Below are 27387 nucleotides of genomic sequence, written 5' to 3'. Positions count from 1 at the left end.
TTATTTTATTATCCAGTAATTTTAGAAAAGGACTCTGGAATCAAGATTGCAGTGATAATAGCAGCAACTGAAGATACAAAACTGTAGTTTTGAACTAAAAACTTGCTCAGAATATTGTAAGCACTATGGCAGATTGCTGTTGACTCCTTTCATGAAGCTTATTGTTTACTTTGTAAAATCACAGTTGTCATTTGTGTAGCTCTTGAGAAGATGCTGGTGGTCTCTTTAATAGGTTACTGTGTTAACAGCTGACATCTATTAATTTTATCATTTTAATTGGATCCTTTTAGATGTTCAGCCAACTGGTCAGGCACACAGTGTGAGAGGCCAGCTCCCAAAAGCAGCAAGTCTGACAATATTAGTACAAGTAAGTACTTCAAATAACTGCTATTGCTCATCAAATTTTAACTTGATGATACTTTTTAGAATATGAGTTTGTGAAATGATATGTGCTGGTTACCTGTTTTAAATTGAGAGGGATAAAAAAGCTTTTTTTTTATTATTTATTTTTTTTAACATTTTGATTGACACTGTTTCATGAGAAGGTTTGGCTATGTGCCATATGCCATACACTCCCTGTTTCAAGGCTAGCCTGCACTTTTCTTAAAATGTTATCAAGTGACAAGTGCTTGGTGATATCACTGCTGTGCAGAGAACTAGTACAAGACCTCTGACCATTTAAGTCCCACTGAAAGCATCAAAAATAGAGTTGTAAGTAGTTCATAACTTTTGCATTGGCTGTCTGCAGAGGTTTGAATTTTACCTACTGTGAAAATCACCCTGAAAATAAGAATAGCTCCTGTCGTGTTTTTTTTTTAAACATATCTGTAAGCATAAAAGGATAGCATTGCTATGGTATTGGCAGTTTAAACTGGACAAAGTCCCCTGCAGTGCATTGAGTATGCTGATGGTACCCTGCTGTACGTCTCAGTCACATTTAACCCAAGAAGAGCAGGAGAACGAATTGCCCACTATTCAGGTCAGCTTGATGCTTAGATGAAATCTTCCTACCAATCCAGACAAGTGAAAAAACTTACAGACAAGTGATAAAACTTACAAGTCAGAAACAGGCAAAACAAAACAAAACAAACAAACAAAACAAACAAACAAACAAAAAAAAAAAACACAGGCAAAACCTAGCTAGATATTACTTGTTGAGGGAATACCTGCTATGATTTAGGAAACATCTGTTTATCTTTTGCCTTCTGCTAGACCCCAGGATGCACCATGGTTTCCAGACATTAGCTCACATTTAGTAGCCTGTTTTTCAGGTTTTTTTGTGTAAGTTTACGTGCCAAGACAAAATGAACATTTTTTTATTTTTTTTTATCTCCAAAGGAGAACTTCATCCAGGTATTTACACAAATGCTATCTTAAAATAGTCATTGTTTAATGTCCTTTACGTGTTGAATCTTTTTAAGCTGAAGTGAATTCAGAATCCTTAAGGTTTTTGTTCAATAGTACTTTATTTTGGGCCTCTGAGAACCTGACTTGACTTTCAGGTAGAATTCAAGGACGTTTTTTTTGCATTTCTTTATTAATACTGTTTCATGGAGAGCAGACTATCAACAGCTTATTTTGTTATGAATCAACCCATCTAGTCAATGAAACAGTAAGCATTTTCCACCAATTAAGTATTGTGATATTAGAGGAAATGCATTTCATTCCACATTTGCTTCATACTAGAGTCCTGTGGTCTGTAAGGATCACTTTGAGAGATATTACAACATAAAAGTACTTGTATGTTGTTTGTTTTTTTTTATTGCTGAACTACGAGCTGAGAAATTCTTAGAAGGGTACCACTGCTGACCTTACTTTTGCAGATTTCATTTTATTTATCTGCTAAAATAACGTTCAGCTGACTTTCTTCTTCCCTGCTCCCTCCTCTGCTTTAACATTCCTGTCTGATCTGTACACTGTTTTTCTGCTAGATTAAGCATTATTGTAGTTGCCTTGATTGCTTATATCAACATAACAAAATTACTGGCTCTTGAGTAGAATGCAGTAAAAGGAAGGGATATGCCAACCACACAGAAATTAATATAGCTTACTACACTTTATGTCTCCCACAAATAAAAGTAATAAATATATATTAATGCTAACAATAGAATTCTTCAATCAGAACGACGCACTGAATCTTACAAATTATTAGTTGTGTGACTTAAATATACTGCTGGAGATGATGGAGGCAGTTGAAATCAGTGACCATGCTACTTAAGTCCAAAGTGTGTGGCAATTCCATGCACCTTCATATGTTATCACTGCAAATGAGGGCAGGGTTTAGGAGAGGTGTGTGTGTGGTGAGAATTAACTCAGGTATGATTGACAAAAAATTCTGGTAGTGTTTACACCAGTACCTGTGATATTTTTTCAACATTCAAATCTAAAATTAATGAAGCTTATCACATGAAATTTCACTTGTTGGTAAGGTAAATTATTATTTTTTAAATTAATTTAACTTTTTTACATCTGTGATTAGACTTAGCTGTGAATGTTCAGTGAGATTTCCTTTTCCTGTTTTAGGAAGCATTGCAATCATTGTTCCTCTTGTCTTATTGGTGACTTTGATCACTACTCTGGTAATTGGACTATTTCTTTGCAAAAGAAAAAGAAGGTAAGTATTTTTTATAGTTATGTATAAAATAAAAAGTAAATCTTTGAAATATGTGCACCTTATTGATATCAAAAATCTTCAATGTTGAGAATGTTAAAAACAAGCAAACTGTTTATGGATACAATTAGTTAGTTACATTTTGATTCTTGCTGGAACAATTGATATTTAATGTGTTTGTATTCCACCTGCAGTAGATGATATAGTTCTTTCTTGTCAAGTTTGCTCAATCCTGCCAAGGCTGAAAAAGTGTTAATAATTTTAGCCAGAGACTTAGTGAACTTAGTAAGCAGAATTAATGTATTTTTTTGGAACCACGTAATTAAGAAATATTGCTCATGTCTATGAATACCTGCAGATAGAGCCTGTGCAGAATTTCCAGTTTCTAATTATAGTTCACTCTGATTTATTTACATTGATTAGTTCTTTTCGATTTTGTGTAAGTTATAGTGAAGATGTAAACAATGTTCAGAGTACCTACTGTAGAGTCTTGAGCCTCATCATCAGTACTATATTTATCTTGTACAGGAAAACAAGTTCCAGCACTGAACAGTGAATCTTTTGTTCTCTTGAATTTTAGCTGCCCTAGAACTCATAATTTCATTAAGGAGTGTAGTAGATATTTTGACTTCTTCAAAGGCTGTAAAGAGTTGTTGGGGAATTTCTACTGTATAAAGATGTTTGGAAGAGCTGTTGACTTTCTTGTGTTTAGCAAAATGGTGGTAATGGAGAGGGAGATTTAACAAGGAAATATTCCAAATAATATCGATGTGGCCTACTAAAGAAGATTCAGAAGACTTAGATGGCAAAACACCTACTTCAGTCCAGTAGTTGGTCTTCTGGTTGTTCCTGAGCATCTTCCTTTCTCTTGAGTCTTGTTAACTGAGATAATGTCTCCTTTTAACTCCTTTAAAATTTTGTGAAGAAGTGTGAAAGGAAGGAGAAAAAAAAAATAAAAATATTTCTTCTTTTTGAAAAGCCAACAAAAGACATTTCTGGCTGTAGCATTAGTAATGCTGACACTGCCAGGCTCCATGAATGTCAGATGCTGCTGTTCCTAAACAACAGATTCATTCATAGCCAATTTGTTAAAACTAGTTGCTAGTCTGTAAATTGTTTAAGTGGAAGAAGTCATTCTCAACAGTTAAATAATCACTCTTCAGAAGAGAAATAGAGTTGACTTCAGTAAAGAACGTGTTTTGTTTTGTTTTGTTTTTTCTTAAAATTATATTTTGAAATGTAATGTTTTTTATGTAGAATTTAGTGTTTTTAAATCTCTTCCAGGATGATTGTGAAGTGTTAAAATAGGTCTAGCTGTTCAACGCTTGTATGCTACTAGCTTAAGTCACTAGCTTATTTCTTGTGTTTATGCATTACAGGACAAAAACTATCAGAAGACAACCCATTATAAATGGAGGAATCAATGTTGAAATTGGCAATCCATCATATAACATGTATGAGGTGGGCCATGATCACAGTGAAGGTGGTCTTTTAGCCTCAGATTTTACTGTAAATGCAGAAAAGGTATTTTTTTTTTTCTTTTTTAAGTGGCCAAAACATTACTTAATTTATGTCTTTAAAAGATTTTGACTTTAACTGCCATTAATAGAAACAAAATGATGGTGTTTAGATTTAACGACATAGTGAACATATAGACAAGTTAGGTTTCGTTAGAAGAAACTTCCTGTGTATATTAACAAAAGTTTTTGCAGTCTGATGCTTGATGATGGACATTCTTTCCTAGTGCCTGTATTTTACAAAAATAGAGCTGGAACTAAACTGTGAAGTGAGTTTTGTCACAGACATTCTGCCTTGAGTTGCCTAATCATCTTCTTAGTCTAGTCACAAATACTGAATGGAAATACATTATCATAGAGTCTACCTTTTGAAGTGTGAAAGAATGTATTCATACATAGAAGATTTAACTTACTTCATATATGAAAACTCCCAAAGGCATACAGAATTCAGAGTCCTGGCTGGATAGATAGATTAAATGTTTACACAAAACTAGTAAGTATTATCATTTTCGTGTAAAGATGCTGTCATTCTGCAGCAGCACTCTTCAGTGACTGAACATCCTGAGTGATGTGACATGGGATGAACAGGGTAATGCTGCGATATCTTTCCTAGAGCTCCGTAATCAGACATACACCAAAGGGCAGCCATCATTCTGTGGCATTTCTGACAAAGCAATAACCGGATTACTGTTAGCTCTAGGAATGTCATCGCTGAATCACATAGCCAGTGTGCAGAGTACAAGAGGTAAGCTGAAAATGGAGTTACTCCCGGGGGATGAGTAACTGAACCAATGCTCATTTTGAAGTCGGGCTCTAATACTTAATGAAAAAATGATTTTAAAATGCTGAATGTTTTTCTCAGACTGAATGAAAGAATTTTTCAAGGTGAAGAATACATGCAATGAGCTTTTTTAAAATTACTGTTGCTATTGATCACTCTAAAATAATGTTTTCAATCAGTGCACTGTTTGTGTAACAGTGATTATAAGTACACATAGAAAATACTCTGTTAGCACAGAAACTAAATTTTTCTGTTTATACAGGCCAGATACATAGGGGGAGGGCCCACTGCATTCAAGCTTCCCCACACAACTCCATCAATCTACCTAAACTCTGACTTGAAAGGACCACTATCAACAGGGGTGAGAAATGATGATTCAAATCCATTTCATTCCACCACAGCCCCTCGCTAAAGAAAGTTTGTCTGTCGTTTTAGAATAGAGGTATCTTGTGTGTGGTTTCATTTTTTTATTTTTATTTTTATTTTTTTAATGTGAGGAAGAATGACAGGAATTAATACATTTTAATTTTGAGATAAGGGGTTCCTCTCTGCATACAAAGATCTAAAACTGCAAATGTATGGGGATGCAAAGGGATGCAAAGCCAGTGAGCAAAATGATGCTTTTTCATAGCATTATGTAAGGTTAGCATAGCATTTGGAGCTGTATATCTTGATGTATTTTTCAATTCATTTGTAATTACAGACATTTAGTGAAGTTTATCAAGCTGAAAGAAGTTCCCAAGTAAATGAGAAAAAAAAAAAAAAGAAAAGTTATGTCATTTTAAAGGAATTTGATAAACACTAAAATGAGGAATTTCCTTTAATATTTGCAATGCATTTTTCAATCAATTCTTGCAATGCAGCTTTCAATCAATTTTTGAACATCTTAAGGTAGTAACTTCTAAAGTATCAGACTGACTACAATTCAGCATGATGTTTGCAAACATTGAAGTTTAAATTATTAAAAAGGGACATCAATATGACATTCATTTTCATATGCCTCAGTATATATTCATCTTTTGTTCCATTTGCATTCTTGCATGACTGTAACATATTCTTTATTGTTCAAAATGTAACAATTTGTATAGGGTATGACATTTCTGATGGACTACAGAACCATTGATGAGGAGACATAGAATATATGCCCATATGCAGCAGTAACTGTTACTCACATCACTCTATTTACTTTTTGTGGTTCACTGTACTGCATTAGGACCTACTCAAAGAGGTATCATGAGACAGAGCCTACTGTCCATGAGGCACTATATAAATGGCAAGATTCTTTGAACTGTTGCAGTTATCACCCTTAACAGTGATGGTCAAAGAAATAAAAAGTCCTGTCAGTTGAAATAAAACTAACTTGCTGATGATAATCATTATGACAAATGTAAAGATCTCCAATTCAATGGGGCTAGACAGGCTTAAATGAGATTTTGCTCTCATAAATTACAGCAGCAGTTATTACATATTTAAGTTCCAGAAACATACAAGAGTAGCTTCTTTATTTTTTTATATTTTTTATTATTTTTTTTTTAATAAATGTGACTCACCTTTTTCTTCCTCCATTCTAAGAAAGCATGACAGTCACTTTGTCATCTGTAATAGATAGCATAGGCAGATTTTAACTAACCCAAAGGAGTAGCTGCTTTAGCTAGCCAGCCTAAAGAATATCAGAACCCTGTATTCAGAAAGAGTATTTGACCAACAGGAAAAAGGAAAGTTACGATTCTGGACTCCTTTTATTCCTTGTTACCCAAGTGTTTTTTCAGCATGTGTTCAAATAAAGAAAATCTACCCACCTTTGAGGGGGTAAGGAGTGTAATAAAAAAATTAACCACTTTTCACTAAACAACTTCATTTACCTGTTTTCTGTCTTACTGTTCTTCTACTTTTTGTAAACATTTATATTTGTGTAAGCAAACTTGTACTGTTTCATTGGTTATGAAAAAGGAATGTTTTGACCACAAAGTACCCTTTCCAGTTTTTATAAGTGAAAGTCTGAATATCAAGTTGGATAGCAAAGGTCTTCTAGGAGACAATAAATGCACAAAGTATGAAGAAATTATTTGAGACATTTATATTATAAACTTTGGAAAGTGCTTTTCCCTTAGCATTAGTGATAGGAGAGTAAGTTTTCATCCATGTTCATCCTTTTACACTGTCGTATGTAGATTTCTCATATACTCAAGTGCTTTGCAGACTTAAAAATGGACTTGTCCTGTAATGAAGTATTACTCAGTTCAATAGATTTTTTCGTTACAGTCCAAGCTACCTAACTTGTTGAGAAAATATTTCTCAATCTGTAAATACTATGATATGTTAATAGTTATGCTGGTTTATTTTTTTAAAAAGTTTAATTTTCATTACGAAAGTATTGAATTTTTGGTCAAATCATGTTGTATATTTGGGCCACAGAATTCGAAAACATGGTCAGCTATTGATGGGATGCTGATGTCTTAGAACAGGTAATATATGGAAACTGTTGATTGCAGTTTTCTACTGTTAAACTCGTCACATGGTCTCACAGTGCACCTTCTCTATAAACTACTTCATACCTATTCTGAAATCTTCTGGTGTAATAAGGTGGACAAGTGAACTTCAGAGACATTTTTCAAGGTTTTTGTTTTTGTCATTGCTTTTATGGTTTTAATATCATACTATGCTGCATGTCACGTCACTGATTATTTTAATAGCATGTCTCATATCATGAATTTAATTTGAACTAAATAATTAACCCATTATCAGGTTTGCAGAAGTCCAGGTATCTATTAAATATGTCCAATTATATTTTATGTGTACTTGTTCTAGCTTTAACAACCCCATTTCCATATCCATAAATGTTTATTTTGGTTTAATCTGACTGATCTAAGGTATGCTTAATTTCTCTGCAGCCAACAAATTACTCCAATCCAGTATATGCAAAGTTATACATGGATGGACAAAACTGTCGAAACTCCTTAGCAAGCGTTGATGAAAGAAGAGAACTCCTTCCAAAGAAAATAGATATTGGGATAAGGGAGACTGTGGCATAATCTGCTGTTACCTTTTATACTCTGTATAAATGTATAAAATATAAGGATTACTTTTCTATGTACCAACAGTATTATAATTGTTTTGGCATCAGCATTACCTCTGTTTTTTGTTTCGTTGATGTTTTCTGGGTTTTTCTTTTGCTGATGACTTTTGACTGACCATTTGTAAGGTATTTTTATGAAAAAGAAACTGCACTACGGTACAACTTACAACAATGCTGCTGAAATAACACACCTTTAAATTTGTTAAAATGGCAAACAACATTATCGTTTGTAGCGTGAAAATGAGCAATCTATTTTCTATGAACTTTTTTGGTTCTACTTAATCAATGAAGATGGTATCTGCACTTTTTCATTATGTAGTCTGGAAGCTGTAGTACAGTGTGTAATTTTGTTTATTTTAAATGGTGAAAGAATGATTGAATGGTCTACTCTCTTCTTTGTGCCCATTAGAATTTCTCTTCAGATCCTGATAAAGCTAGATAACTTTTCACAAACAAACATAACTTGCTTTTAAATTAGCTTTAGGTTGCCAAGAAGTAAACAAGATTATAGAAATGAAACATCTAATGATCTGCATGAACACAATGATTATGTTTCAGAAATTCAGTGACTGTACATGCTATACTAAACATATATACCATGTAAACAAGCTTTGTATTTATTAAAACCTTATAGAACATAGTAACAATATATCTTGGAAGCTGAAACCTTACTTGCTGTGGGACAAAGCATATGAACTCCAAGAGTCCTTTAGGACAGTAGCCACCCTAGAGCACAAGAGGGCATTGCCTACACATGCATTATATGTTTATTCACTTAATCATATGCATTACTTATGAATTAATAATTCCTCAACATGTACCAAGCAGTAGGGAAACACACACACACACAAAACACCTTAAGCACATGCACAGAATCACAGCATTCAGTTTTGGCAATCACAAAAAAAAATCAAAAAAAAAATCATACTCGTTTAGAGATATTAAGGAATCCAAAACACAGCAGATGCTTTAAATAAAAATCAATTGGGATATTGCTGAGATAAAACATTAGCAAAATGCATATTAGTAAAACCTCACCTAAACCCGAGTTTCAGTAGTCTGGGTAAAATGCCAAAATCCAGATATCAGAAGTGAAAAGCCTCAGTATCAGTTTCCAGCACTTGCTCTGACCTGGTTTGTTTTCTGTTGATGCTAAGAAGGAAAATCTGACTCAACTTTTTTAATTTTGATGGAAATAAAGGATACAATGTCTTTCAGGTTTGAACTGAATCAAAGTATTTTATACATAACTTTAAAGGCACAAAAGACTGATTCACACATATATACTGAGGAGGACTCTTCCTTCCTCTGCTAGACATGACTGACTTTTAGCTATCATAATATATTAACCTAACAGATTAAATATGTTTGTGGTTGCTCTTTACTCCCTTTGTACAAGCATTACAAAAATAACTGCTGTTTTATAAAAGATTTTTGTTGTACTATTGTGCATGCATACTACCTATTTCTAAACTTTGCCATATTGGGGCCTTTATAAAACTCCTGATTTATGTAATACTAGTGCAATTTTGCTTGAACAATGTTATGCATATCATAAACTTTTTCAGGTTCTTGTTTAAGTACATTTTTTTAGATTGAACAGTATTTTTCATTTTGGTTATAATAGTCATTTTGCCTATGTTTCTACAATGAAGTGTTAAATACTTTATACAAAAAAAATTGTTGACTGACTTATTTAAATGAAAATCTACATACTTGATTCAGTGTGTTGACTAATTTTTAAATTTGAGATTAAAATGAAAACTAAAGAAAAGCAAATTGAAGGGAAAGAACATTACTTTGTACAAATGGCTAAATTCCTTTTTTTAATGACAATTTTTGCTTTTTATACAACTTCTATTTGGATGTTCTTTGCAGCTCTGCACGTTTGAATAAATTAAGTGTATAGCTGTATATTATGTCAATAGAATTTTAGAATTACTTTATTTTCTACAAAAATCCCAAATTAAATAATTTCATACCACACAGCTATGATTCCACAGGTTCTGCCTTTATTCTTTTGAAATCATCAGATACGGATTTGGCCCTCAACTTTTACATAACTGTAGTTTTTATGAGGTGTGAGCAGTTATTCTTCTCAGAAATGTCTGTTTTCTGGTGGAGAAAACCTCATATCTTCAATACTCTAGCAGAACTAATTTTAACTAGTGGATATGCAAGTAACATGAGTTTGAAATCATAAATTCTTATACAGACCTGATGAAATTTATTTATTGTAATGTCTCATATTTCCTTTCGGTGAGACATTTTCGTTTACTTTCAACTAGCTTACGTGTAAATTACTATTAAAAATTAAATTTATTTATTTTCATAGAAATACATAGTCGATGTCAGTGGAGTTATTAGATGTTGGATATTAGATCAGAATCTGATCTTTAGCTTTTAGGCAGAATTTTGATGGAGTTCTTTTGCTCTACCACTGCCATGCCTTAAAGATCTTTAAATTAAACCTCATAATAATCCTTGTAATGGATTTTTTTGGTTTGTTTCTTAACTTTGCCAAGGTTCTCTGCAGGAGCTGTTTCTCACAATCCTTTAAAAGCCCAGTTCTGGGGCCTCAGTCCCCAGTTCTGTATCTACAGACAGCATGCAAGGAGCTGAAGGGTGGAAGACTGAGAACCTGATCAATAACCTGTATGTGCGTCTTCATAAAATCAGTAAAATATTTTTGTGCAGGAAATTATATAAATAGTTGCAAGGAACAACAAAAATATGAACTTCCTACATTTCCACAAACTTATTGCTGTTCTTAATGCCATAGATTCTTGTGTGTTTTAAGTTGACATAAGCTTAGAAGAAAACAAAAATTGGATAAATGTGCTTGTATCACTGATTAAAACATCCATCTCTTCAGGGTATAGCTGCAAGGCTGTTTGTGGTTGCTTTCCTGAAAGTACTAATGGCATTTCACGTGAAATGCTAGTACTGTAGTATTTCACTGAATTCATCAGGGTAAAATTATTTTTCCACAATACTAATAATTTTTGTTAGCAGTGTGAAGCAGTTTGTGGGTTCCATAAATATCAGCTATTAAAATTATTCAGGGAAATGGAACTTCCGATAAATCTCGCCCTGAAATACACTGTTCATTTATCTCTTAGGTTTAGGCTATGTATAAAGCATGGTTTCAAGTTCCTGGGTGACCATGATACAGCTCTGTTACTTTTTAATTTCACTACACCCATTTTCCTTCAACAGAAAAAAATACGCATAAGCTTGAAGGGTGACATGATGTGCTTCAATACAAGCTATGTTCCAAACTGAAAGAAGATGCTTTAAACAGAACACATGAAAAAAGCATTTGTGCCAAACTTTATGGAATTGTCTAATGATTTATTATTATTATTATTTAAAGACATTCTGTATGTTCACACACAATAACAGTGTCATGGAGTCTCTGTCTTGTGACAGAGGCTGTCATTCTTCTATGCAAGAGTTTGCATAAACACTAAAGTATGACAAGACAAGTTCAAAGCTACAAATCGGGATGGATGCTGTTAGTGCTACTTTGATTAGTCAGTCATTCTGCACAATTAAGATAACATGAAAACAGGTTGGGAACTAGGAATGCATTTGAGAATATTTATTTTGATTGTCATTTTTGAATGTTTTTTGTTCGCTAATCATGGGTCTGTTATTTACAGAAAGAAAGGAAATCTCTGTAGTGGAATGCCTTTAAAATTTCTTCCCAAGTTGATCAGCTATCAGTAAGATCATAGAGAAGGTCCTGATATAACGATAATTAATTTAGTCTTATCAAGTTGGTAGTGACTATAACTAGTGTAGTCACATATGTAGTAAAATTTTATTTCAATACATATCCAAAAATCTGTTTCACATAAAAGAGTTCCTTCTCCTTTTTGGAGGATGAGAAGGTGATAAAAGAAGGAAATGACATTGATAATAAAAGGTTGTCTGGGTAATCAGCTTTAAAAACTAAGACATTTTTCATGTGGAACAAGCAAACCAACAGTGAAACTTGTCTGTCTAGCCCTGGGCACCACTACAAAGAAATTGAGGCACTTGGAATTTTTCAAGTCTTAGAGAGATGGATTGGTGAGCAGAGGTATGGCTGACAGAGGGGGTGATAATTTATCATCTTGGTTCTCTAATTTATCACACTTACCATCTCCACATGTGTGAAATACAGATCTGATGAAAATAAGGGTTTCTAGTTTAGTGCCCATATTGTAAGATGACAAAAAGGAGAAAAGAAGCATAAAGCATCTTTTGGTTCCTTATGCCAGCTGCACATCACTTAGTACATGTTGTGACTCTCATGACCTCTGACTGTGGCCTTCAAAGTCATACATGAATAGAGGAAACTGCTGGTCTCTGGAGGATGCTGAACAAGTTTTACCTGAAGAAAGAAAGAAAGAAAAAAGCTTCTACTATCTCTACTAAACCAATAATTGTTTTTTTTTTTTTTTTTTAAGGAAAAAAATTATCAAGATATTTACATATACACAATATGTATAGTATCCGAACTAATGTGTATTTAATCAGAGTAAACTCATTTTAACAGGTAAGTACAAAGGAAAGTTTGTAACTGCCACAGGAACTCATGGGATATATTAATTTGGGGTTACTGTTAAGCTCTTTAAGTTACTACATGTCAAGTTAATGTGCAACCTGGAGGGGAAAAAATATACAATCTGGTCAGTGAATTTTTCTGAATCTTAAATAAACAAATCTGAACATAATGAGAGTTTTCAACTCGGAAGCTTTTAGAAAATAGCTGTGCAGTGGAATGGTTTCTCACGTGTTTCGTGTTGTGATGCACAAGCAGCAATCTTGTGTCACGTAAGTAAGTGTTTGGGGATTAGTGTAAGATAATATATGCGTGTTAGATTTAAGGCAGTATTAGCCAAAGAGACAATCTGCTCAGCAGATCATTGTTCAGCCACTGGAATAACACAAGACTGGGAAGGGCCTCTGGAATGGGTTTCTGCCTGTGTCGACAGGCTCAGCTGTGCTGGTGGGCAACCTGGTGCCAGAAGCTGAGCTGTGCAGTAGCCCAGCACCTTCATCAGGCTGCATGGTCTTGCTCCATCCAAATAGCAAGAGACAATGTTAAGATACAAAGTTTTAACTTGACAACTGGAAGATTTGGGCATCGCTCACGTGGCTAATATAGTATCTCAAGCTAGGGATGGTGAAGTTCTGGTTCTTTGGGTAGGCATAGGTGAAGAGCAGTGTTGCTGGGTGCCAGTGATAGGAAAGGTATAGCAGAGAGTACGTCACATGTAGCTGTCTGTCTTCTGTCCCAGACCTCATGTGCCACCAGTGGACATCATTTACAGCCTTTCTTTTGGAGAATAAACATGTATGCATACCTCTGAAGGGGAGGTTAAGGGGTGCTCTGACAGCACGGACTGTTTGCTTGGATAAGTGGCTGTATCTGGCTTGTGTGTCAGACTCCAGCAAAATGTTTCTCCATGTTTCTCCTTCTGAGATGTTTACAGCAGCTGCCTGGAGCTATGAATTTTTTTTTTTTTTTTTGGGGGGGGGGGGGGTGCGTGGAGAGGGGAATACTGTGAAAGAGGAATTAAGTGAGAACTTAAGTTGTTCAAATGCAGTGTGTCCCTCCCTTTGTTTTGCTGGAGCAAGTCTCTACAATGGTTTGCTGCCTGTGTTTCTGAGGACTTCTTGATAAACTGGCAACGATGATTTTCCATGAGATACCGAAGTGATCAGTGTCGTGAGGTGTCTCACAACATCCTGAAAGCTCAGTTCATCTTAGTTATCATCTAAGTTTGGCAAATGGCATTACATAGGTGGCACTTTTTTAGCCTGTGAGCCTGGCATACCTGCTTCCTGGTGGCTCTCATGAGTCTTGAGTTTCAAACAGTGGGAAGCATAAACCAGTGCAAATAGACCTGTATTGCTGTGGAATTAATACTGCCACTGTGAGCATAACATAGCAAGAAACTTAAGATTTTTATCTTAGTTTTATTGATTCTGAATCCAAGCTATTAAAAGCTTTGGTGTTAGTTGCATAGCTAATGTCCTTGTCCACAACGAACTGCAGGACAGTTAGCAAAACCTCATCGCCTGTGGGAGCAAGCTCACAGAGCCTGTGCGAATTTGCTAAATATTCTGGAAGCCTTTAGAAAGGCTGCAGAAGGGTGCTCAATATGAAATTGGTTGTTGCCCGACAGAAATTCTTCATGTTTGGTGAAATATGATATAAAAATAAGTATTTTGTAAATCTGGAGCTTTGAACTTATAGAAGCGTAAGTACAGCAGCTCTACAGCTTTTTTTAATCGATCCACAACCAATTTTCATAAGCAAAAGAAAGCAATGAAAATAATGTTAATGTTCCCACATAGTAGAAGGGGGTCTGCCATCTTTTATAACAAAGTCTCAGAAGAGGTGTCCTTAAGGAAGAACAGGCAGGAGAGGTGAGGTGAGGTGAGATGACGTGAGGTGAGGCGAGGTGAGCTGAGGTGAGGTGGGAGGACTCTTGTGTACATTAGATTATTGCCCTTTTCCAGGCATGTCTGTGGATTCTAACATCTCTCCTTCCACCCCACCCAAAAAAGCAATGTCTGCATATCCTGCCCTAAGGGTGCAGGCTCCTAGACACACTACTTTAAAAATGTGATGGTAGTTGCTGGTTTTGCTAGGAGGAAGAATGTAGCTTGCAATTAGTTTTAAGTTGCCCAGCGCATACTGGGCAGAGCCTCTTTGTTTAAATGCCATAAAGCATGAAAGTATGCCATGCTGCACTGCTGTCCTTGCTGCGGAGATCTGAACATAATGAGAGTATATGCACTTTCAAATTACAGATCCCTGCTAGTCATTGGACTTCATTTTAGTAGCAAAACTATAATGGGGATGCTTTGTGCAGCACAGAGTTGCCCTGCAGCAAGAGCCACGCTGCGTGTGAACCCTGAGGCTGGTGTGCAGCCCATGCTTCCCCAGCCTGGATCCCATGCCCAGGCTCTTTCGGTGGCCTTTCAGCTGGTACTGGTGTGTTACTGCGCTTCAGGAAAAACACATCCACCCCGTGGGACTTTGTAGTTCAATAGGCAGTCTGAAAATAGGTCTATCATAAAAAGACTGTGACCTTCTTCCGTTTTTGTCTGTGAGCGTGATTGGGTTCATACATTGTACTGCCCTGGTGTGTCCCATCTGACACTTCTCAGAAGATGTGAAGCCTTTGTTATAGACGTGTGATGAATTTCTGTATACTTTTAGCTATTCTAATTATCTTGAAATTCCTAAAGTCCTAATTCTTCATTGCCCTGAACAATATTTTAATGTTAATTAGGCTACAATCACAGCTTTAATTCATCTTTTTTTTGGTTTGTTTCCTATACTGCAGAATCAAGTATCTTTTCCCCCTACTCTTAATTGACATGAGAAAGAAAAAAAAAATAATAATAATAATAAAATGGCTAATTTGAGATTGCCATTATATATACTATCTAAGTCATGTCCGACAATATTAGGTTGTCCTTTTTCCTGCTTAAAATTAAAGCATTAATGTAGCTTTCAGTGATAGGTACTAAAACATCTTTATAAATATTTGAAAAGATGCTGTTCAATGAACTGTGCAAGACAGGAGGCTGACCTCACACAACTAATTAATTATTGCAATCAGAGGATCTCCAGACAAAGTACCCTCTCTAGCAATTTGAAACCTAATTAACATTCATGTCTTGTAAAAGTCACTTGACTTCCAATTATGATTAAATATGCAAGGTCACTGGGACACAGCAAGACGAAGAGCTGAAAGTAATCCCCTAGTACTGTGGGACAGTAGAAAGTAATGTCATGCTCTGAAGGACTGTGGAGGAAATATGGGTTACAGACCCATGTCTGCATTGAGAAGGGCTGTGAGAAGGGCTGATGGGACACCACCACCAGTGGTTTTCGCCCCACTTCTTTGCACAAAGTGCTTAATGCGGGATTTCCAGGACTGAAGCACACCAGAGTTAAGCTGTGCATAGGGCTAATCAATATCTTGTCTACCCAGTTTTAAGACTATCTGTCAAACTATATGCCCGCTCTCATCATGCATTGATCAGTCTTAATATAAATTTAATAAGTGTTAAAGGATTGAACATCTCCTGTCACTGAATTAATCAATCTGACTTACTTAACAACAGTGCCCTTTCTTAAGGAATATCAAAATTGCAAAAAAATACTACATTATTTTTGAAGTGCTATGATCAGTAGAGCAAGAATCTGTCCTAATTATTTTCTGTCCTAATTTTCTGTCCTAATATGAAGTTCCTCCCATCCATTAACATTTACACCTACTACTAAAAGTATCTTAAAATATTAATAATGTATTTCAGCTTTTGTAAATAGAATGGTTCCAAATTGGCAAATTTAAAACATTATTTTTCTTCTCATATGCTATAAAACTGACCTTTTTAAAAAATAAATAAATAAATAAATAAATAAACATATGCTTTGAAAAATAAATGTTTTAATAAAGGAATAAGATAATTTAGGTTAACAAGCACATTAACACTAAATGAAATAGCAAAACATTGACTATAATGACAATGTAATTAAAAAAACAGTGATTATATTGTCTGTTTAAATAGCCATATCCAATAAATACAGAATGACAACCTGAATCTTGTCACATACTTCCATATCACATCCTATTTTTGTTGGCATCATTATTATCAGAACAATTGTTACCGTCTACCAGAGATAAATATATTGAGGTCAGTCACCCCACACTTGTTGTCACTCCAGCGTGGTTAATTGCTATCTCATCAGCCAGGAGCAAGCAATAACCTGCAAACATCCAAACTCCATTTAGTTGCTGCATCAAGTATGTTTATTTGTATAGCATGATGTAAAATATGAGAGTTCACCAAAGAGGACACTTCACACAGAGATGTGCTTGGTGACTCTCCAAAAGGGAAGGTGTAGGAAGCGTTACCCTTCACTGGGACAAGAGCAGTTAATTAAGTCCATAAGGAAAGAAGATGTCTCTAATAAAGCAATAGTTGTGTCCCAGAGGAAGTTAAACAATGTGCCTTTTAATTAAGAACACCTACCCAATCTTATAACAGCAAGTTTCAGGGAGCAAGATTAAATCTGGCAAAGGATCCTTGGCTACATGGGCAAGGCTTCCGACCAAGACAGGATTGTCTCCAAGGATGCAGCATCAAAGGTGAGATGGAGACTCCAGGAGGTGTGTGGTAGGCAGCATGCAAACCAGCTAAATTCAATAAGAAAGGAAGAAGAATGGGACTGAAATGCAGGGGTTTGTTCACTTGCAACTACATGGTCTATTTTGAATGCTGATATTACAAAAATATTTCTGTCTAATTTTCTTTTAACTGTCAGGAGCTTTGAAGGACATCAAGGTACAAGATAACAACCAGGCACTCCACCTAGGAAGGTACTGCAAAACTGTAAATCAAATGAGTAATACCCCTTGCCAGTTGCCTTGGCTTCCCAGTGTATCCTTGAGAGGCTCCACAGAGCACCCCAATAAGCCTCCACTGCCCTGTGACAAGACCGAAAGCACACACCAGGAGAGGTCTCCTCTCCTCCAGCTGGCTGAAAAGCACTGAAGGGCACATTTGAACCCTAAAGATATCCATCATTACAGCGATTTTGTAGTGTGTCACTTTCTGTGCAAGGTAGAAGCAGAAGCACTAGTGGCATGCTATGGAGTCCACAATTAGGTGTCCCAAATTCTGCCGCTTGCAGATAAAAAACGCTACCAGCACTCCAGTATAGTACACGGAAACAAAGTTTTACCCCAGTGCTTGCCTCTTTATTTTTCAGGCTTGGGTTTGTGCTGTTTCAAGTTTCTTGGAATATTAAATCAAGAAAAACAGTCTAGCCAGTAAATCACATCATGTATTATATATAATAGAAGAATTAGATGGGATTCTTTTCATTCTTGTTTTCAGCTGTTTTAGGGAGTATGTACATTTATCCAAAGTCTGTAGGACTCAGCGACCAGCAGCATCTTATTTTCTAATTCTTTTCAACCCTTCCTTATTCATATTCCCAAGTGCCCCAGTGTATTTCTATTTCTTTAATGTTTTCATAGGGTTTTTTACCTCCTATTCTCTGTGAAGCAGTTCACTGGCAGGTTGAAAAAAATCAGGGAAATTAACTGGATTTCCATGGATACAGATAATATGAAATAGAGTTCTTTGTACTGAACCGTTCTCTTTATTTGTACTTACTATATTTGTAGAGTTCGAATTAAAATTTAAAAACTTGTGATGTTTCTGCAAGATTTGAATGACAGAAAAGCAGAGTCATCCTCATTACAGATGACAGAAAACTGTAGACAGCACTGAAGGAAGGGAACTATGTAATTAAGGATAACAAATACAGAATCACAGGGCTTGACAGGACCTCAGGGGGGCATCTGCCCTCTTTGTGTCTCCAAAACAGAATCAGCTGTAGCTAAGCCAGCCTCAATAGGCATTTCTTTCACATTTTTGAAAAGTACCAACAATGTCCTTACACAACCAATTCCAGCACTTGTCCTCTCTTTGTTATGAGTATGTATCAATTTCTACTGCTGACATTTAAAGCTGTTTGTCCTATCCATCATGGACAAACCATACTTCTTTCTACAGCCTTTAAGAAAGTGAGGAGCTAAAATGAAGCTGAGAAAATGACCACCACGCACGAGCATAGAGGAATCAGCTGAAATACTGTCTTCAGCCAGGCTGTGGGTGACAGTATGAAGACCAAACATGTTGTATTGTTCTCTTTCACTAAAGCTCTGGACCATCCTCGGTATCTGATGATGCTGATGAGTGACATGGGGCTGCTCTCCTTGCCACCTCCTTCCCACTTCAGTTCAAATGACCGCAGATCTCAAAATTGTCACGTCTTTGCTTATAAATCATACTCTGTAAATTAAGACTGCCCTTCAAAAGTGGAACTCAAAGCTAGTATCTTCGTGTTTCAGCAGACCAAGAAAAGAAAAGAAAAAAAAAAAAAAAAGGAAAAGAAAAAAAGAAAAAAGAAAAAGAAAATCAAAGCTATATCTATATCAAAAAAGGCAAGAGGTAATTTCTCTGCAAACCTCTGAGCATCAGAGAATCACGTAGACAGTTCTATACCAATATATCTAATTCCATTATAGCTATACCAACAAAAACAAGGCATAGTCCTACAAAGCATTCCTAATCATTTCGGCCTGAGAGACCTTTGAGCTTCATTAGCTTGAAGGAAGGTCTCTGCTGACTCCCTGCCCTGCCTTATTTCACAGCAGCAGGCTGAATCTATTGAAGCATCAAGTCAGTAATGCAGATAATGAATCAGTAACACCAATACCACAACAAAACTCCTGATTGTAAAAAAAAATGAAATTCTTACTCTGAAATGTAATAGTATCTTGAACTTGCTGCAGAAGGAAGCGCAGAGCTAAACTGTGAAACTGGAATGGGTCATTAACTAAACAAAATACCTATGGTTTTGCAAACTTCTTACTACAAAATACAGCTTAAGGGGTCATTTGATCAGAGATCCCTCCATGAGACAGGATAGGGGAGTATAAATGAGTGTTGAATCCCTGGGATTAATACAGAATCAGATGCGTGAAATTTGGTAATGTTTCAGATAGAAGTATTTTGTGTTTAGTTTTGAGGTTTTGTTTTCAATCAGTGAGGATATTTCCTGCTCAGTCAAATTACCAAGGGTAATTGTTACAGTCTACATCACTGGCAATCTTTAAATCAAAACTTAATGTCTTTCTAAACAGATAATGCTTTAATTCAGCAAAGACTTAATTCAAGTAGTTCTTACATTACACAGGGGATCAGTCTAGAAGTTCACAATTTTCAGGCCAAAGGGACTACAATTCTGTGGGTTTACTATAAAAGCAATTTCTGTCATTGAAAACTTCCTGAGAGGTACAACATTCACCACATAACCCAGCCTCCAAACAGTGATAATTTGTGTGTTTTATTTCAAAACGGTACTATTTCAATGTCTAAAATAGAAATTATGGTGGCAAGCCACAAGTCACATATTTTACACATTTAGCAGTCTACACTTAATGGGCACAACAATATTCAAGTGTATTTTAAATGCAGAGCCACAGGTACATGTGTGATTAAGTTGTCTGATGATACAGCATCAGCAAGAAGGCAATGATGTGCTGCATTTGTAGTTTCTGAGATGAGTGAGTCCATTAACAGTTTAGCACTAATGACTGACTACAAGGTGTAAAATGTAAAACTGCACTGAATGCAAAAAAAAAAAATTTGGACAGCCACTAAAGGAGGCAGGTACCTGAGACCACCTTGCTCCTACTACTTGCACTTTGTCTGAAAATCCACAGTTTTCACCTTCAGGTGCCACCTGCCCACTGCTACAATTAAGACAAAAGATGAGATAAACGGATAGAATAGTTAAAGGACAGATGTAGATGTACATTGATATAGATACGCAGGAAGAGCAATCCATGGTATTTCATGATTGCATCAGGGTAGAAAATCAATAAATACCCCAAGAGCCTGCTGCATCATTGAGGAGGGTGTGTTTGTGTGTGTGTGAGGGAGATATTCAAGAATCGACTGAATACTGTTAATCATCAGAAAAAAAAAAAAATAGCATTTGTGATATACTTATGATTCTATGATTCTATTCTTCCTATAGAACTGATAATGACTGAATTTTCATTTGGGTTGCCATGGTATTTCATGATTGCATCAGGGTAGAAAATCAATAAATACCCCAAGAGCCTGCTGCATCATTGAGGAGGGTGTGTTTGTGTGTGTGTGAGGGAGATATTCAAGAATCGACTGAATACTGTTAATCATCAGAAAAAAAAAAAAATAGCATTTGTGATATACTTATGATTCTATGATTCTATTCTTCCTATAGAACTGATAATGACTGAATTTTCATTTGGGTTGAGAGACTTAGGTCGTAAGGCAGCTGAAAGAAAGACATGTTTTTTAACAGGCAGAGGCCTTATTTGGGATGGTTCTAATAGTTCACGTATTGTCATAGTCCCAGGCCTTCTAAGAAATATTTTTTTTTTGTTTGGTTGGTTGGTTTTGATCATTTAGGGGTTTTATGTTTTTTGTTTGTTTGTTTGTTTGTTTGCTTATGTTTGCTCAGCCAAAACATAGATTTTTCCCTGCTAAAATATGTATTTCAAAGAGCAGGAAAGAAGGCAAGGGAAGTATCTGTATCAAAAGAAGTGTAACCAGCAGTTTGTGGGACGTGATTTGCCCACTCTGGTCTGCTCTTCTGAGACCTCACCTGGAGCCCTGCATTCAGCTCTGGGGCCCCCAGCACAGGAAGGACATGGAGGTATTAGAACACGTCCAGAGGAAGCCACAAGGATGATCAGAGGGCTGGAGCACCTCTCCTATGGAGACAGGCTGAGGGAGCTGGGATTGTTTGCCTTGGAGAAAAGAAGGCTCCAGGGAGACCTTATAGCAGCCTTCCTAGGCCTAAAGAGGCCCTACAGGAAAGCTGGAGAGGGGTGTAGTGATAGGACAGGGTTAATGGTTTTAAACTAAAAAAGGGGAGATTTAGATTAGATATTAGGAAGAAATAACAGTGAGGGTGATGAGGCCATGGCACAGGCTGCCCAGAGAAGCTGTTGGTGCCCCATCCCTGGCAGTGTTAAAGGCCAGGCTGGGTAGGACTTTGGCCAGCCTGGGCTGGTGGGAGTTGTCCCTGCCCATGGTGGGGGGTTGGAACTGGATGGGCTTTAAGGTCCTTTTCAACCCAAACCATTCTGTGATTCTATGAAGTGAATGTGGGTATGCAGAGCTACCCCAGGAAGGCCCTGTTAACACATTTCCTTCAAGAAAATGCTTCTGTGCAAATGCTACAGTTGTACAATGCACTAGGTCTGTTATGTACAATTGCAATGATTGCACCCTTTTTCTCTCCAGACAGTTTCAGGGTACTTCTCTGGCTCTCCAGTCCCCTCCTCTCTCTCTTCACCCTCGCCAGCACTTTCACTGTTTCCTGGCCCCAAGGAGTTGAAATTCTGCCATTTCTCCTGCCTGATGGCTCTTGCATTCGCTCTTGCTGCCACTTTGTGCTGACCTCCTCTTGGGATCAGACACATGAGCTACAAAGGACAGCTGCCTTGTCTGGCTCACTTTCTTTGCAAGGATGCATTTGTACAGAGATGTGTATTTGCTTCGAAGAAATCGGGGATCATAAGAACCTCATAAAGTACAGGAATTCATGAAAAGCATACATAGGGAAATTGAAGCTTATGATAATAAAGGCATCTCACATTTTAGTTTTCATTGCTATGAATTCATAGAAATTGTATGTTTCCACTGAATTGCTGCCTGACCTAACCTACAGCAGCCTTGCAAAGCAAAGTGCTCCATTATCCTACCTTTTCCTCTGTAATTTCAATTTTGAATGGTTTTAAGCATTCTCCCCAGTCATTCTTCATGCCAAGCTGGGGGGAACTCGGCAGTGATCACCACTGAGGTGTACCTGCTTTACTTGATACTGCTCAGCTTCATATTTGAGTAGGAAAATGCACTTCTGTGAGTATTTCTTCTGTCAGCGTGAGATCTGGTGGCACTCGATTTAGCAATATTTGGGTCTAACGTACCACATAAACACGGGGATGACTTCTAAAGTCCAGGCACGTGGGCAGGAAACAAAATTTCTAGTTTTCATAGCCTGGTTCCACGTAATTAAATTTCTAATAGGAAATGGATATGCACATAACTTGCTCTTTATGAGTACTCTGAATTCTGAGTTTGCCAAGAACTGAGCAGTTATTATGATATAAGTAACATGTATTCAGTGTACATAACACAGCTGTTTGTGGCATTTTTCTTAGACTATGGCGAAGAAAAATGTTACCCACAGGACTAAACAGCTTTGTTCATAAAACATTGCAAGTATGGAATTTTAATCTAATCTACTTAACTATTTTATCAACATGCTTTGGGTTGATTAAATCAGGTTTTTTTTTTTTTTTTTTTTTTTTTTTTTTTTTTTTTTTTATGCTCCAGGATTTAAAATCCTGTCATTGGATGTTTGCGTATGAGCTCTGGAGTTCACCATTCAGTGGGGGTGAAAATGTACAGCGGAAACTAAAGACTGCTCAGAATTCTGTGTAGCAAACCCACTTTTTAATGATAGATTTTTATATTATTATTATTTTTTCTTGTTGTTGTTGTTGTTCACTGTGCAGTCAGGGCACATGAGGGTTTTTTGTTTTGTTTTGTTTTGTTTTTTTCTGAACCAAGTTTACTGCTGAAGGTAGTGGCGTAGTTCCCAGTAAAGCATAAATCTGTGGTGCAAAACCCTTGTAAGAACACACGATATTGCTACTGAGAGTATTCAAGTGGAAAGAAATGAAAAATATATATATATATATTTTAAAGTGTTTATAAAACACTGTTGCCCTGTGGTTTGCTGATACAAATACTGATCTGCTGTACTTTTATTTTTTTTTTTTTTCAGAAGCAATATTGGTAATGAACTTTGTTTGGATACTGTTGATGGGCATCTGGATGTGAAATGACACTCATAGGCTACAGATCAAAAATGAGAGAGGGCCTTTTATGACCCTATTTCCTCCACAAAGCCAAGAGATATACTTATTTTTCCCATTGCTGTACATCTTGCGACTCCTGGTGATTTAATGCTGCAAGAAACAGTTTGGCCACTTGATGGTAAGTCCCTCAGGCTCTTTTGTGCATTGATAGAGCTTCTTGGTGGTGTGCACTGTAATTATTATCACCCAAAGGAAAAAGACTGGCAACATCGCACCTCCTCCCAAAGCAAAGGCTGGACTTGGTGAGGAGCAGTCCTACACCTGCACCAAAATTTAACATAAAAGAAGTTTGAGCTGGTTCGCACTGCCTTTACTTTACCATCTTCCTTTATTCTCAATAGCTTTTGCTCATGAGACTATTTTATAGATTCAAAATGTACATTTTGAATATGTATGTTGTACATTTTGAATATGTATATTTTTCCAAAATATACATTCTGTTCAGAATAGTTTCTTTGGGAAAATACTTTGATCCAAAATGGATGCTTAGATTTAACCAAGACTATGATATGTAGCATATACCTGCTAGAAGAAGGAAAAATGTAGTTCTTGGGAGACAGAATTTAATTAACTTGAGTTACATCACTTACTGCAGTATTCATGGATCCAAATTCAATTCTCTTTGACATATCTTTTAAAAAATCCATTGTTATGAAAAGTAAAGTGCAGGTTCATTGCTAAAGCTCATTTTGAGTTTCTGCTTTTCTCTGCTACTTTTAAGTTCAGTACAGATTTGACAGGGACTCTGCTTTACTCCTGAGCCAAGAGAGCTTTGGCTGTTAGCTGAAACCAGCACCAGGTCAATTAAAATGTGTCCGTTCTGCTCCTTCACTCTTCCATATGGTTTCTAGCCTCTTTATCTCTCCGGATCCTATATAAATAACAATGTTTTATATCTATTATCCATTTATGAGGGATAATTAGCTTTGTTGATGAGCCCTTGTATCCAACAATTTGCCTTACCTTTGCTGTCAGTCAGGAAAATATGGTATTGTTGCTTACTAGAGAGAGAAAAACGAGTAACAGAATTTTTACTATAACACCTCACCTTTTCTTATCTGTACTGTACACATCCCATCCATACAAATATTTTATAAGTGTGGGAATCCAGATCAGTAATGTAAACCATGCTCACAAATCCTGGGATACCAGCAGCACAGTGGAAAAGTACTGCTGGTGGCATTCTCACAGAGAGGGTTAATCATGCTTAATGAACCCAGTGAGGTGGAAAGTAGAAATTCAGCCACAGCCACCTTTAGTTTTCCATGGTCCTGGTAAATTGTTCAGTAAAACAATTTTCTGAGGAAGAAAGGCTGCAGGAGGCTGTTGTTAATGACAAGGCACTGTGGAATGCATAGAATGCACCTCTTGCTTCACTATTATTCTTTCCTTGGCTATAAACACAAGTTGTGGCAAGGCATTTTGCTGCTATGTATGTATGTGCTGGCTGTCATACTGCATGCCCAGGATGATGTTGCAGAGGGCAGTGGCTGAAAACTATGAATGACGAAAGCCTGTTGCACCAAGAATAAGCCTCGCTGCTCCCAAACTAATTTTTCAGTGCTCTGGCATGGTTTTTCTCTGTCTAGCAACCGACAGGAGCATTTGTGAAAGGGAAAAGACAAACCACTGCAACAAAATGTGTAAACACTCCCATACACTTTTCCTGCCTTTTGGAAGCCCAGCTTGTCTCTGCACCATGCACCGGCCACCTCCCAAACTCATTAGGGCCTTGCAGCCATGGGGCTGTAACAGTCATTTATTATAATTTATTTGCCCGTGCCTATTCACACGCTGCTGTTGGTCTAGGGGTAGTCAGCTAAATGCACTGAGGGCTTCACCCTCCTGTTGGGAGCAGCAGTACTCCTAACTTGTGGCAAATGAGGTGTGCTTACAGCAAATATATTCTGTGCCAAGTCAAAAGCCTCAGTCTTTTCTTTTTAATCAACTGAAAAAGCTGTTTATTGCTGTCTCTATATAAGTGTCTGCGCATCCCGCTTTAATTAACTGTGTCAGGCTTAGCTGTCATTCGACACAGGTTTTATTGGAATAGATGTTAAATCGCAGCTTTCATAACTGTGTCTTCAACACATCTGTATGGAGCTCTTTTATGTAACAATTAGTTTCCATCAGCTGTCTTTTGTTTCGCATTCACTCATGGGTAGCCTCATCAAAGTCCACCACAGCTTTCCTCTCCTCCTACCTCCCTCACTGCTGCAGGAAGCTCGGGCTCAGGCCCAAGACACAGGGCCACTCAGGGGAGGACTCCCACACAAAATAACCTCCTTTGGAGTTTACCACAGCTCCCTGAATGTTGCCTGATGTCGGGGAGCCCTTGTGGCAGTGCTGGCCACGCCAGCTGTGTGACATTGCCAGTTCTGGCGAGCCTTGGTCTTGCACTTCTTCCTCCAGGCTCTGCCTCAGGCCTGCTGCTGTCCCTGTCCCTGTCGCACTGGTTTCACCACGCTGGGATCATATTCAGGCTTCCCAGCCTGCTTTGACCAACTGCTTATCCACCACCATGATATTTTATATTCCTTTTCACAAATGTCAGGTTAGGGCTTTCTCCTTTTACTGTCTTTGATCCTTGGAGAGTTTATAGAAAGGCAGAGGATACATGTATGTTCCTCTGCTGCCTGAGCCAGGGTTTTCAGAGACAGATAGTGAGCTTAAGGGACCAGTGGTGGCACACGTGAACCATTTCCCCCTGCTGTGTCCTGAGGACATTGGACACTTTCCAAGGAGCCCTAAAGAGCCTTTGCTCTTCATGGCCCACAACCAGGGGGTCCTATTCCACCTCCTGCAACAACACGATCCACCCGCTAACAACGGTGTTTTTATGCCTCCATTTGTTCATCCTCAGCATTTGTTCTTTTTCTTTTTCCCTGCCTGTTAGCGCTTTAGACACTTGCTGTGTTTGTCAGCTAATGCAGCCCTGCTGTTTACAAGTTAAGCTAGGTGGCCAATTTCCTCTTCACGACTCTTCGTTAAATATTTAAGAGCACTTAGATACTAGCCTGGTGCTTTCCTGTACATGCACTAGATCATTCCCAAATGCTTGTCTCCTGTGGCTCTCAAACCCAAGGCTGGGGAGGCAAAACATGAGCCACCTGCCCCACCACTGCCTGCTCTTGGGTATGAAGGGGCTCAGCTAATGGGGTAGGTAGGAGGAAACCAAAGAAAAGAAGGTACATTATATCTGACCCCGAACTGCTGCAGATTCTGGGGATTTTTGTTTAATGGTGAGAGGCTGAGTCAATGTGCATACCTACGAAAGTCATACAGGGCTGTCTTCTGAGTGTGAATTTGTGGTTTATGGGTTCAAACTGCCTCAACGTTACAGATCTCTAAATAGGGGACTGGAAATTATCAGAATAAATTTGCCCTTGCAGGAGAGACCCAGGTGGTAGGTTGTAAGGAGAATATTTAATGTGCAGAATTGTACATTCCTGTACTGCACTGTATTACTATCGCTGTTGTAATTGTACATGAAGTCTTCCCATCATTTGTAAATTCTTTTGGGATATGCTATGAGACTCATCTTTCTATACAAGGATATTTATTGATGAAACTAGTTTGAACTAGCTTGAAAGTGTTGAGTATTTATATTTAACATTAAATTATTGCTACTTTCCCAGGCATTTAGGGAATGATCTATTTTAGTATTCCTGTGATATCTACTGTGAGCTTATCTACTACTGCTTGTAATAGGAAAAAAGTCTATTTATTTATTTTTTTTTGTCTTTATTGTTCTAGAATTGACCAAAACCTCATGGCTGATGGCGGTTTAGGCCAAGGAGCCATAAGACCATATTCCCCCCCCAGAACCTTCCTTAAAAAAGATGGTAGAGAAGTTGTCAAAATGGCTC

General features: G+C 37.1%; 1 protein-coding gene across 1 annotated transcript in view; it reads left to right on the top strand.

Moving 5' to 3' along the window:
* Window positions 1-8003, top strand: part of LRP1B (LDL receptor related protein 1B) — a 542116-nt gene extending 534113 nt beyond the window's left edge. Inside the window, exons 87-91 of the mRNA XM_084523375.1 lie at window positions 291-367; window positions 2524-2614; window positions 3991-4135; window positions 5172-5270; window positions 7801-8003. Coding sequence (XP_084379501.1) covers window positions 291-367; window positions 2524-2614; window positions 3991-4135; window positions 5172-5270; window positions 7801-7941 — 553 coding nt within the window. The 3' untranslated portion in view covers window positions 7942-8003. The remainder of the gene's footprint in view (window positions 1-290; window positions 368-2523; window positions 2615-3990; window positions 4136-5171; window positions 5271-7800) is intronic.
* Window positions 8004-27387: the final 19384 nt, after the last annotated feature.

Source organism: Aythya ferina (genome assembly GCF_964211825.1).
Source record: "Aythya ferina genome assembly, chromosome: 6".
NCBI lineage: Eukaryota > Metazoa > Chordata > Aves > Anseriformes > Anatidae > Aythya > Aythya ferina.
This window is presented reverse-complemented; position numbering and strand designations above follow the sequence as displayed.